Source organism: Poecile atricapillus, chromosome 3, assembly GCF_030490865.1.
Source record: "Poecile atricapillus isolate bPoeAtr1 chromosome 3, bPoeAtr1.hap1, whole genome shotgun sequence".
Taxonomy (NCBI): domain Eukaryota; kingdom Metazoa; phylum Chordata; class Aves; order Passeriformes; family Paridae; genus Poecile; species Poecile atricapillus.
This window is the reverse complement of record NC_081251.1, coordinates 34,206,656-34,219,732: the sequence shown is the minus strand read 5'-3', so window position 1 is coordinate 34,219,732 and position 13,077 is coordinate 34,206,656. Positions and strand designations below refer to the sequence as shown.

Genomic DNA, 13,077 nt, shown 5'->3' with positions numbered 1-13,077 from the left:
TTGTGTATTTTGCAATAAGTAGGACTGCTATGTTTAGTAAAGTTAAATGTAAGCAAATTTATGAAGAATTAATTCCAAAGTCTTGATAGATAAGACAAGGACTAGTGGTAACTGCCTAGAATTCTGTAAACGAAAAGGCTTTGTGTTTGGAAAGTGTTCATAATATCTAAGATGCTAAATTGCTATATTTTCATAATGATTTATTTTTGAAAGATAATATGCAGGCTCTAATTCAGTAACTTATGCTTGGACAAGTAATAGAAAATGAAGGCTATCAGTTTTATTGGAATTCATTGTGTATTAAGTGATTTATAGAGCCTCCAGCAGGTACAAGTAACTCATTCAGTACCTTGGGAAGAAAAGATCAGCAACACTTGACTTTCATGGTGGCAAACAGCCTGTGCTAGATCGACAGTATCTTGAGCACTGTGATTTATGAAAATACTTTTCAAGGACTAGCACATCTAGAAAAGGTACAGCTTGTCTAATACACGCCATCTATGAAAAAAAAATTGCTTAATAAGAGGATGAGATGGAGGAAATAGGTGGAGGGGTAGGGTTTGGTTGGTTTTTTTTTTTAATTCTAATAAAATTTCAAAACTATTGACTTCCTTTTTTCTCGTAGATATTTATTTCCTATTCTTTATCTATATGACCCAAAATGACTTCTTTATCAAATAGGATCTAGCAGGATAATGATGGTATACAAAGCCTAAATAATAATGTAATTTTAGTAAGTAGAAAGGCCTCTTTGCTATCTGAATCATGGAATAATGTGGAGTCTTGGAAAGTGCAAGTATGAAGTGCATTGGTTTTGTTTCGTTGTTGTTTTTAAATAGGTCATCTTCATTACATTCTGCCTTGCCAAAGTCATTCCGTGATCTTGTGCTGGAAGAAGAAAAATGTATGAGTGTGAATAATTCACCTGGTACTGGTATTAAAAGATGCGGATATAAAGGATCTGAGGATTCATCAGTCCAAAACACTGTAAGGTAAGGATGCATTTTTTTCTAATTGGTCAACCATTATACAAGAAGCACAATAACGTGTTAAATTCTGCTGAAAAATGAAATAATAAAATTGTCAATTAAAAAAAGCATTCTTCTGATGATTCTGTTAATAAGATTTTATGAATGAAATACTCTTAATAATAGAAAATTTAAAGACTTAAACAATTTAATGCCACTGCTAATACTGTGTTTCAGGTTCAAAGTGTTTCTGTTCTATATATATATATAAAAGCTTCATGCTCCAAACAAAATACGTCTGTGTATGTTTGTTTGCATATGTATATGTGTATAAAATGATAAACATGTATTTTCTAACCTCTGTAGAAATTAGGTATTCATGAGCACTGAGATATGGCATTCATGAAACATTTTGCTAAGGAGTATTTCTGTGTAACCACTGAATGGATAAAACCAATTTATTCAAACAAAGTTCTGGTATTTCCTAATCTGACTTTTCTTATAAGATGACTTCATTGTTTAAGTGTTTAAGCAGGCTTACAGAAACATTGATGCACTGGTTGTGTCTGTGTATTATAATTACCATGGGGCCCCAGTTCTAAGGACAAAAATAAGGCACGTATGAATTACATCTCTAGTTATTAGACAATATTGCTCTTTGGTTGAAACGTTTTAGTCATGCATCTTCTTGCTACCTCCAGGAGAATCACTGTTCTGGGTTAAAATAGCTGCCTAAGCTGAGGAAACAATCTCAGCCTTATTCTTGAAGGTCTGTATGATTGAACTGCCCACTCACCTGCATCTCTTCCCCCTATCATGAGTAACTTTGAATGGTAGGCATTCCAAATATATTTACAGAACAGAGAGCCTGAAAACCTTAGTCTTTACCACCTACTATCTGGAAGCACTGCAGGCCAGCTGACCCACAGTGGTAGGGTGATCCAAGTGTGACAGCACAACTGGCTGACTGGTACCTTCCCTGGCAAAGGCAGAGTCCCAGTGTGCCAAACAGAGGTGAGCTGGGCAGGCTCTGTGACAGAAACCAGGATGAGCCACAGTGAGCACAGACAGGTGCATTGGTATCAGGTGAGGGTGACGTCAAACCTGCAAATCAAATCAGGCTGAGGAACAGCAAAGCTGGGATTGGCCATAGCTGCAGGCATAGTTCAAGGAAGGCCTGAGGGGCTGAGCCTAAACACAGCTCTTGAGTAAAGAGGGGGAACTTCTGTAATCCTTCACACAGCTCTTCTTACAACACAACTTCAGAACAGCCTGACTCAAATTTACACAGCTGCACTGAGGGAGAAGTTTGCGGAGTTATTGGTGCACAAGGAGCTGTGTCATTATCAGGCTGTTCTTATAACTCCTGTTCCATTGTCCTTCAATAACTGACTCCTCTGTGGGGAAAAGAAAGTTTTACTTGTCCTCACTTTTGGTTTTTCAGCTTGTATAAAAACTGGTGTTTCCCTAGGACAGAAGTATTACATGTTTTACTGCTATATAAAGAATAAAATGAGAGTAGAAATGTAGGAACACTGTGTGTGGGATAATGTCTGAGGAGTGAGATAGGAGGCATTTGGAGTGTGTGTGATGGGGAGGCATTCCTCAGGAACAGAGTGATATAGCTGAAGTTACTGTGGTGAGTGGAGGTATGGAAACATGAAACACAGATCTTCAGAACAGGAATTGTTCATTTTGCTGCTAGCACAATAATAAAACTTTTCGTTGTATGGGAGATGCCAAGGTCTGCTGATAAGAGAATTTGCACTGGATGTTATTATTAGCTTTGTCACAACAGCTCTGTAATCTTTTTTAAATGACAAAGTCATTTATTTTCCTTTTGCATTGGCCTGTCTCTTCCACGCAATCTGGCCATCCTGCATGCTGTCTAAGCGGACTATTTGAGCTGAATCCAGGTCTAATACATTAAATGTCTGAAGATGATATATTAAACTTGTAGAAGCTAAATTGACTATCATCACTTCGAAAACAAAGCACCTCCAAAGCTATTTCAGGTTTTGTGGTTTTTAGTTTTCTCTGAAGATGCTTATTTCTTTCTATTACGTGTAAAGAGCCTAGGTGACTAGTTCCTCCATCTTGAAACTTAGGAGTGAAGTCTCTAGTTTGAGGTAATTTGATTTTTTTGATGGTACAGTTTTGTCACAGTAGTCTCTGATTTTTACCTGTGGCATTTAAGGGCTATTTCTCTGAAGATTAGTTATCCACACCCTTACCCCTTACTTTTTAGGGGAAAGAAATTATGTAAATGTAGAGCATAAGCAGTCCTCACCTGTAGATGTCAGACTTGGTGATGGGACACTGAAGATACTTGCATGACTTAATGTTCCTGCTTTGTCTTTCTCCTTTGGATAAACTGTGCACTAATGAAACAGACATTTTTATTAGATCTCTGGATGAGGGTATTTTGGATGGTGACATAAGCATTCTTCTATGTACTGTCACCTTCCAATTTTTGCAGTACATAATTTTTTTTTTAGGTAAAGGATGTCATGAATTGTAGTGATTTGAACTACATTTAATCCAGAGGCAGATCATCCCAACAGCTGGGGTACGTGGGTATGGCTGTGTTATTTCCAGGGGCACCTCAGCCTTGGGAGTTAAGCTGTGCGTGTGTAGCTCATAGTCCAAGATAAAAACATAGGCCTGACATGATTTAGTTGTGGCAGCCTGAGTTGTCTTTGCTGTGTTACTCCAGGGAGCAGTGAAGAGTCTTAGTAGAAACAAGTATTTGCATCTTCGTGTGGGAATGGCCTAGTTCTGTCATGGCTAATAATGAGCTAATATGTAGCACATGATTCAAATGGTATAGCAAAACCCAGGAGGTTCTGCTGGAGACCAGGCTTTGTGTTCTTTTTCTGTGAGCAGTTATTAGATCAGGGAGGCACCAAACCTGACCTGGCGTCTCATGAACAAATACTCAAGAAGCACTAGGGAGCTGAGGGCTGGGACATTTTGGTGGCTGCATAAGCGTCATGGCAAGTTCAGCCAACAGTTAATCAGGTTGGTTCAGTACTGATGATATTTGGTTGGTTTATTTCCATGCAGAACCATTTATGTGTCTGCATCTTAACTTCTAAGACATCCAGATTTCCAAGTTCTATATTATTGAGGCTTTTTTTCCATTTTTTCAGTATATGCTAGCTTCACATTTCCTGTGTATTCCATTCCTCCTAGTCATTTTGATGCCAGCTGAGGAATTAATTTAGCATGTTGAAATATCTGCAATTGATTTAGTATCTGGGCTGAGTGTCTTGTTAGCAAGAAACACAGATGTACGTATGTACAAAGAGCTGCAAAATACCTGGATTTCTTCCTACATTTTCAAGCCCCATTGGTTTATCTTTTAATTGATTGCTAGAGTATGCTGTGATGCTGGAACTATTAATTCTAGTTTTGGAAAATTCCTGCTGAGGTGACTTTTTTGGTTGTTGTTTAGGTTTTTTGGCTTGTTTGTATAGAAGCCATCAAGTTTTTGAAGTGTAAGAGTTGGGTTAATTTATAGTGGTGCTGTGAGTTCTTTGGATTGGTAATTGAAAGAAAAGTGTAGCTGTCAGATAAGTTATTGTCAAATGTGCTGGAAGGTGAATATTATTAAAGCGGGTGGAAAAACAGATAAAATTGAGAGAGAACATCGGTATAAGAGCACAGAAGGCTGCGTTTGTCTCCTTGTCTTCTTTGGTTCTTTTCTGCTTTTCAGTGTTGTTATCTTTTAAGTGTAGTAAAAGCTGGAAGGTAACTTACCATAGAATGGTTTGGATTAGAAGGGGCCTTAAAGATCACCCAGTTCCAATGCCCTTGCCAGGGACATCTCTCACTAAACCACATTACTCAGAGCTCCATCCAGCCTGGCCTTGAGCACTTGCAGGGATGGGGCATCCACAGCTTCCCTGGGGAACCTGTTCCGGTGCCTCACCACCTTCACAGTGAAAATGTTCTTCCTGATATCTAATCTAAATCTGCACTCTTTCAGTTTGAAGCCTTGTCCTGTCATTACATGTGCTTGTAAAAAGTCCCTCTCCACCTTTCTTGTAGGGTCCCTTCGTGTTGGAAGGCAGCAGTTAAATCACTCTGATTTAAAGGCCTGCTCTTTTGCAGGCTGAACAAACACAATTCTCTCAGCTATTTCCTGGATGGAGAAGTGCTCCATACTTCTCATCATCTTGGTGGCCTCTTCTGGACCTGCAGTAAGGTCCATGATTTTTTTGTACTGAGGACCCCAGAGCCGGATGCAGCTAAAACATAGTGTCCTGCTTTGAAATCACAGAATAATTTTGATTCTGTAGTTTAGCCTCCTGCTCAATTAAGTAAAACTAGATGTTTCTCAGGACCTGGTCTGGTTCAGTTGTGACTGCTTCCAAGTGTGAAGATACCCCAGACTATTTGGGCAACATGTTTCAGTGGATAATCATCTCCATATGGTATTTTTATTTTTCCTTTTATCTATCTGGGATTTACTGTTTTGCCTTTTGTATATGTTGCCTCTAATCTGTCACTTCTGAGAAGATTCTTGCTTCATCATTTTTCTATCCTGCAGTTAAGTGGTTGAAGACAGCAATGGGATCTTGCCTTTGCTGCCTTCCTTTCGGGTTCACACAAAAACGTTCTTCGTAATCCTGGATTTGTTCCAATATGACAAGGTCCTTCTTGTATTGAGGAGCCCAAATTGAGAATGATACTCTATGTAGACGAAGAAATGCAACATAAAAGGGAGGGATCACTTCCTCTGCCTGCCTTGCTGCAGTATTGCTAGCACAGCCCAGCACACAGTTGGCCGTCTCTGCTGCAGAGGCACTGGCTGCTAGCATCTTCCACTTGTTGCCAGCCAGGACTCTGCAGATTCTTCTTTCTCTCTGCTGCTTTCTAGCCAGTCAGTCCCAGCCTGTAGTGCCTCCTGGGGCTGTTCTCTTTCACATACAGGACTTTGCACTTGTCTTTGAAATTCACGGGTTCGCAGTTTCCCATTTCTCCAGCCTCTTGAGGGCTTCTGAAAGGCAGCCTGGCATCCAGAACGTGCACCGTCCCCAACCTCTCCACAGCCAGTGGCCTGCTGAGAGTCTGTTCTGTTCTTTTCTGTTCTACCAAACATGCTCAACAGGATTGGTTCCAGTGTATCAGTCCCTGAGGACCCCCACTAGTACTTGGTTTCCAGTTGGACTTTGTACAGCTAATCCATTTCCAGAACATTTTCCACCCATCTCATCAGTCACATACATCAAGAATCAGTCCATATTTTTCAGACTGAGTACAGGGATGCATAACCTGGCAATGTGCATTGTTTGTTTTGTGGGAAAAATTCTGTTTTGTGACAAAAAGCTCTACACACTTAATTTAAATCCGTTTTTAATGATGGATGTTAGATTTCAGATTTTTTGAGAATTGCCCTTACAACTCGGTGATAGGAATAATGTTTTTTGTTATCCTTGGAATTGTGTTCTGGGGAAAATATTTCAGACAGAGAACTTGGTTCTTACTGGAATTCTCTTAACTTTCTATAGATTTTCTTCTGTTTTATCCAAGAGCTTGTGGTCGCTTACAAAGGATTACCAAAGCATTAAAGCAAATTGAGAGTGATATATTGAAACAGCAACGCCCTTAGAGTTGTTTGCAGTACCATAGAATAATTCAAAAAATGTTTGCCTGCATGTCACAGTATGCTGTAACACTTTTTTAAGGTTCTGGAAATTGCAAAACCATCCTGTCAAAGATAGGTATTAAATCATGAGAATAGGGCCCTCTCTCCCTACGGATGTAGGATTTTTCTGACAAGTATACTTGTCTCTTAATGAATACAGTGTAACAAATGTCAACTTCTTTTTGTTGAGAGGTTAACATTTTGCAACTGAATGAAATATCTTCCTGTTGGGAACTATGTAAATATTTGAAGTTTGTTTTTTTTTTTTAGTCTGTTAATTTTAGTTTTATGCTGTTCCTGTGAATGTGGGAGGTGGTTACAGGATATGTACTGAAAGTCCATAATTTCTGGGTTTACACTCAAAGAATTTACTCTACTGACATTGTAACACTGGCTCTCTGGCATGAAACACTTAATTTGAATGCCAGACAGTTTAATTTTTTATCTTGAATATTTTTCTTTTTATCTTTATTATTTTCTATTTCATGTTAATTACAAACTTTTATAGGTAGTGCTGTTAGTGCATAGCTCAGCTTAAATGCATAAATGCATCAATTTACATGTAAAAAATAAAAAAAGCCCCTTTTTTTGGTTTGTTTTTTAAATAAACAACCAGAAATGAAACTCTTTTTCAAATCCTCAAATGTTAGGAAATGTCAGAATTTATGCCCAAGATGAAATTCCATTGGGGTCTGGCAGTTGGAAATGAGAATCAGTGTCTTTTTCAGTCACAGTATCACACTTAAAAACAAATTCCGTATTACATCCTAATGCCTTTCCTGTGTAAAAACCCTACACATTTGTTGTAATTTTCTACTGCAGTTTTGTATTTCGCAATGTGATGTAGGAGAATGTTCTACCATTGACTTCTACTTTCCTTTCCTACCTCTCTCCAGGTGCAACACTAGAAGTAACCCAGGTCTGGAAGATAATGTTCTGGATTCTCCACAGCTGGAAAGTCATAAGTAAGTTTGATAGTGGCTTAGGATCTGGAACTTTTTTACTGCATGTTGTGCTGACCTTGATGTTGCCTCATAATGTCGTTTGGTTTTTGTATTTTGCAGTCCTTGGTCAGCAGCATCACCAGCCAGCTCTCCTGTGATAGCACCTGTCATGTTCTCAGCTATTATAGAGGAAGAGCTCCAGCAAGAAGCTGCTCTTATTAGGAGCAGAGAAAAACCTTTGGCATTGATCCAGGTAAAGTGTTAAGTTACTGCTGCTCTAAAGTAACATGAGCTTCTAATGGCTCTTCAGAGATCAGTTATTAGTATTAATTATTAGTACATGTCATTTACATAATGATATTAAATACAATTTAATAATAATGTCACACTGGTGTTTGATAAGGTAGGTCTCTATTAAAATCAAAGTGGCTGAGTCCATGATAAATGCATTTGCAGCATCAAAGAATGGTTGAGTTTGGAAGGAACCTCTGGAAATTCCAAACCCCTGCTCAGAGTAGGGTCAGTTTAGAGCAGGTTTCTCAAAGCCAGTCAGTGTTTGATTATCTGCAAGGATGAAGACTAATGGTATCTCTAGAAAACCTGTTCCAGGGACCACTCTCACACCAAAAAAGATTTTTAAATACAATTTTCTGTTTTTCAGTCTGTGCCCATTGCCTTTTCTCCTGTCTTTGGGTACCACTGAGAAGAGCATGGGTCAGTTGTCTTTATTGTCTCCTAGCAGGTTGCCTCGGTTTGGAAGACCTAGTCTGCTAGGGAAGGCAGGAGGCTTTCTTGGAATGAAAAATGTAAACCCCCTCCCTCCAAATAATTATAATTTTGAAATTAAGGGGCTCTCAGGCAAAGATATGGGGGTAGGAACAACGGTTCTTTACTAGTATGTATAATAAATCAGACAAACAACAGCTCTGGCGTTAACACCAAACAGAACAGGACCCAGTGACGCCTTCTCAGGCCTTCGGTGCAGTTCCGGGCTCGGCCGGCAGGGGCGCTGCTGCTCCCGGGGGACGGGGCGGGCCGGGGATTCCCCGCGGCCGCAGGGGGCGCTGTGGCGCGGGGAACGCGAGGTGATGGTGGCTCGGCCCAGGCGGGGAGGGATGGGAGAGAGAGGCTTCGCTTCACAAACCCCGGAGGGGCAGCTGGGCCCGGTGCTCAGCAGGACTTACAAAAACAGCAAGCTGGGCCGGCAGGAATGAGCAAAAATCCCGGGGTGGTAGCAAGGTGTATCAAAAGCTCCAGAGGTGTGGCTGGAACTGCAGGATGTCAGCAGGCAGGAGGTGTGGGGCCGCAGCGCAGCGGAAGTCAGAGCGGTGCCGAAGAAACAACGGGGATGGGATGGCGGCAGTCCAGCTCCCAGCAGGGCAGAGAGGGGTGAGCCCAAGATCCCGGGCACCTGAGCAGACAGGGATAGGTCTCTCGTTTTGTGAGGCAGGTGTTAATGAGGTCTCAGTCCAAATCCTGCTCCTACGACTAAAGGCTCACCTACACAAAGGACGAAGCAGTACAGGACTGGGCTCCAGCGGTGACAGTGAATCCCCCTTGCAGCAAGGAGCAGCCTACCTGTCCTCCTCCAAAACCCAGAGTGAGAGGCCTAGCAGCTCTCCACTCTCCAGCCCCTGTCTTTTTGCCTGTCCAAATCTCCAGGTATTCCCCTCCCCTCCTCCCCACTCCTGAATTTGGCCACTCTTGTTTTTCTCAAGTACCCATAAGTACCCAATAGTTAGTTTCCTAGCAACTTAAGGGAAAAGATTCCATAAGTACAAAAGAAAGAAACCCAACCCCCAACACAGGTATTTATACACTTTGGTAAGATCATCCTAAACCTGCTTTTATCCAGGCTAAACAAGTGGAGTGTGCTCAGCGTCTCCTCGGTGTCAGATGTGCTGGGCTCTTACGTGTTTTTACCATGTCACTGGAGTATTCATTATACCCATGTTTCTCATGTACTGGAAGGTCAAGTAATGGACCCAGCACTTCAAGTGTGTCTCACCAGTGCTGAGTTAGAGGACAAGTGTCATCTATCTCATTTTTCTGGCAGTGCTGTCCCTCATAGAGTACAGGAGGCTGTCACCTTTCTTTGCCACATGAGTGCACTGCTGGCTAAAAGGCTAAATTGTCCACCAAGACCCCAGCTCCTTTTATGACAGGCCACTTTCCAGCTTGTCAACTCCCAGTGCGTACTGGTCTGGGGTTTTTCTTCCCAGGAGCTTTGTGTTTCCCTTTCTTGAACTTCATGAGATTCCCTGTAGCCCATTTTTCCAGCATTGTCTGGGTCTCTCTGAGCAGCAGTACAACCATCTGGTATATCAGCCCCTCCTTCCAGTTCTACACTGCTCCTAACTTGGCTGAGGGTGCACTGTGTCTCTTCCTGTGAGAAATTGATGAAGATGTTAAACAGTACTGACCCTAGTCTCAGTGTTGGTGCTAGTGACTGGCCTCCAGCTGGACTTCGTGCCACTGGTCACAGCCCTTTGAGATCACGAGTTCAGCCAGTTTTCAGTCTGTCTCAGGTTGCATTTTTGAGATCTGTTCTTAAGCTTGTCCACTCAAACTCAGCTGTACCACTTCCCCGGGGATCACCTAGTGGTCACTCAGATCCTCTTGCCCTTCCTGAAGGTAGGAATGACATTTGATTCCTTCTACTTCTTAGGAATCAACCCTTATTGCAATAATTTTTCAAAGGTGTTTTTAGAGAGTGGTCTTGTAGTCATTTTGGCTGGCTCTGATCTCCAGGGCCTGCCATTGCTGGAGGTTGATCTTTACAGTTAAGACCAAGATGAAGGCCTCCAGCCTTTTCCATGTCTTTTTCCTTCAGTAGTGGATCCATGTTGTCTTTTATTGCTGCTGTAGAGGCCTGTTTTGTTGCCTTTCATGTTTCTTACCAGATTCTACCACAGATGTGTTTTGACTTTTTTATTTATTTTCCTGTGTGGTCACACAGTGTATGCGTTTTCCTTCTATGTCACTTTTCTCTGCTTCCACATCTTGTATGCTTTTTGTTTAAGCTTTGTCTGGAGCTCTTTTTTTTTTGTCTGTGCAGTCCTCCTGTCATTCTTACTTGGCTAGGAAGAAGACCACTGCCATGGTCTGTTCTTGAGCTTGGTGGAGGTGATCTTTAAAATCATCCAGCTGTCCTGGACCTTTCTTCTTTCTGGGGCCAAATTTCGTTAATTTCTCCAAGCAGATGCCTTCATAGTCTTCTTAGAACTCCCAAGTTGTTTGCTATTTCTCATGTTCCCAACTTTCAGGATCCTGAGCTCCAGCATCTCATTGTCATTGCAGCCAAGGCTGCCCTCAGCTTTCACATCCCTGACCAGTTGTTTTTTTTTGTAAGCATAAGATCTGTCAGAATGTCTCCCTTGATCATCTGTGTTAAGAATTTTTTACCAGTAGGGAGATGTCTTAGAGTGTTTGTGTCCAGCTCTCTTGCCTTTCCAGCAGATACCAAAGTGCCTCAAGTTTCCCATGAGGAGCAGGGCCTGAAAACATGAGGTTTCTTCAAGTTGTCTGAAGAATGCATCATCTACTAGTCCTTCCTGATTAGGAGGTCTGATGCATTCAGGACCAGTAAAACCAGTTCATAACCATGCCCATGGTGTAAACGTAGACCTGACATTGACATACATACTCTTTTTTTCCTTCCAGATTGAGGAGTGTGCTATTCAAGACTTATTAGTCCACTACGAAGCTTTTGACAACCCTGAAGAATTTGTGACCGTTGAAAGGGCTCCACAGGGACCTATAGCAGCACCTATGTGGAACAAGCACTAATTCGTACTTTTCACAGTCCTCCCTTCCACAGTTCTCACAGTTGTATGTGCACTTTTGAAATTGTAATTCTTCTTACAAGTAAAACAGGACTGGAAGAATAAAAATCATGTAATTTCTAACATCAGCATTAAAACACTGCCCATAATCACTAGGTATTTGTTAGAGAGAATGAAATAATGTGTTCACTGTCTCCTTTACCCACAGTATCTATTGTATGTATGTTTTGAGAGCATTTCTTTAATGACACATACAATTAGTAATGTTACATGAGGCTGTAGATTGGGAATGTATTTGCTAATCTTAAATTGTAAGGGTTTTTTGTTAAATTAACAGGTGAAAAGCAAGTGTTTATTTTGTGATTAAATGTGGAATTGAATGTGCAGAATTAAACACCTTAAAAGTTTGGGGGGTGGTGTGTCCTTCAAACCTTTCTTGAAAATTTGGAATATTGGGGAAAAGTTTGTGCTTGAACTTCCTGTAGAAGTACAGTTTGCAGTTTTTCTTAAGTTACTTGTGCAAGTCCTGGTTCTGTGGTTGCTGTGGCCAGCACGTTTCCCTGTTGTGCCCCAGGCTGTGCCTCCATGCCCAGCCATTGCCTGTGCTCAGCTCAGCTGGGCATGTTTGTCACTGCTGTGAGTGAGCCCAGCCTTGGAGCAGCCTGCGCTGTCTTGAAGTAAATCACACAGCTCAAGAGAATGTGGTGCCACATAATCAGCCCATCTATAGTTTATTCTGCTAAACGTGGTACAGTTTTAGAACTGCTGTGTTTGGGGATGATTCACTTGAAGTGCTGAGGAAATAAAAGATCTGTGTGTATGTTGTTAAAGCTATAAGGGCGAGTACTTGACTGGGAAATTTGCAAACATTTTAGCTGCAAAGATTATTATAGATGGCTTTCAATATTGTGTTCCAAAGTTCTCTGTGCCTGGTTGAAACAAATTTATAGATATATATAAAAAAAAAAAAAAAGAAAAAAAAAGAAAAAAGGTAGCCTTATCTGCAATATTTTGTCTAGTTTTTCTTGTTTGTATAGGTGTGTTTGAACTTGTACTTCTAAGCAATGTCAGTACTCATGAACTCTGGAAAACTGGAATGGAGAGATCTACAGAAAATGAATGTAAAGAATTGATCACTGTGTGATAAAAAAATCTTGAAAAAAGTGATGTAGATATGTCTTATTGATTTCAGGTCAAGCTACACCAAAAAAATCCCCCACAAAAATTGTAAAAAACCACAATAAACCATAAAATCTTGATTTATATGAAGTTAATATACTTTTATGTGCTGTCTATATATAATCAATGATTTAGGTAACTAGAGTAATTGGTAAGTATACCTTTTGTGTTGGAAACAAGAACTGTGGACATGTTAAAGCGACACAGGCAAGGAAAGATGTAGGTTTAATTCTGCTTTAAATTTTTCTGGTAATTCATTCACTAAAATGATAATACTTGCATTAAGGGCTTTATTTTATTGGGACCTGCTGAAACTGTCTGGTTTAAAAGAAAGCTTATGTAATGTGAGAAATAACTATAGAAGCAGCAGGCCTTTCCAGGTGGGAACCTAATTTGTTATCAAATGTTAAGTTATTGTAAATTTGCTAATTCTCCTTTTATTTCCAAGATATGCTATTGAAAATCTCATTCTGAAATTTTAAGAGGATTGATGTTTCCATCATTGATTGATGATGCCAAGGAGCTTGACTGCTTTCGAGTTGTGATTT

General features: G+C 40.6%; 1 protein-coding gene across 2 annotated transcripts in view; it reads left to right on the top strand.

Moving 5' to 3' along the window:
- The window catches only part of IBTK (inhibitor of Bruton tyrosine kinase), a 55,569-nt gene extending 42,954 nt beyond the window's left edge, over positions 1-12,615 (top strand). For both annotated transcript variants that reach the window (XM_058835261.1, XM_058835260.1), the window contains exons 26-29: positions 840-992; positions 7,518-7,586; positions 7,686-7,818; positions 11,229-12,615. In XM_058835261.1, coding sequence (XP_058691244.1) covers positions 840-992; positions 7,518-7,586; positions 7,686-7,818; positions 11,229-11,354 — 481 coding nt within the window. In that variant the 3' untranslated portion in view covers positions 11,355-12,615. The remainder of the gene's footprint in view (positions 1-839; positions 993-7,517; positions 7,587-7,685; positions 7,819-11,228) is intronic.
- Positions 12,616-13,077: the final 462 nt, after the last annotated feature.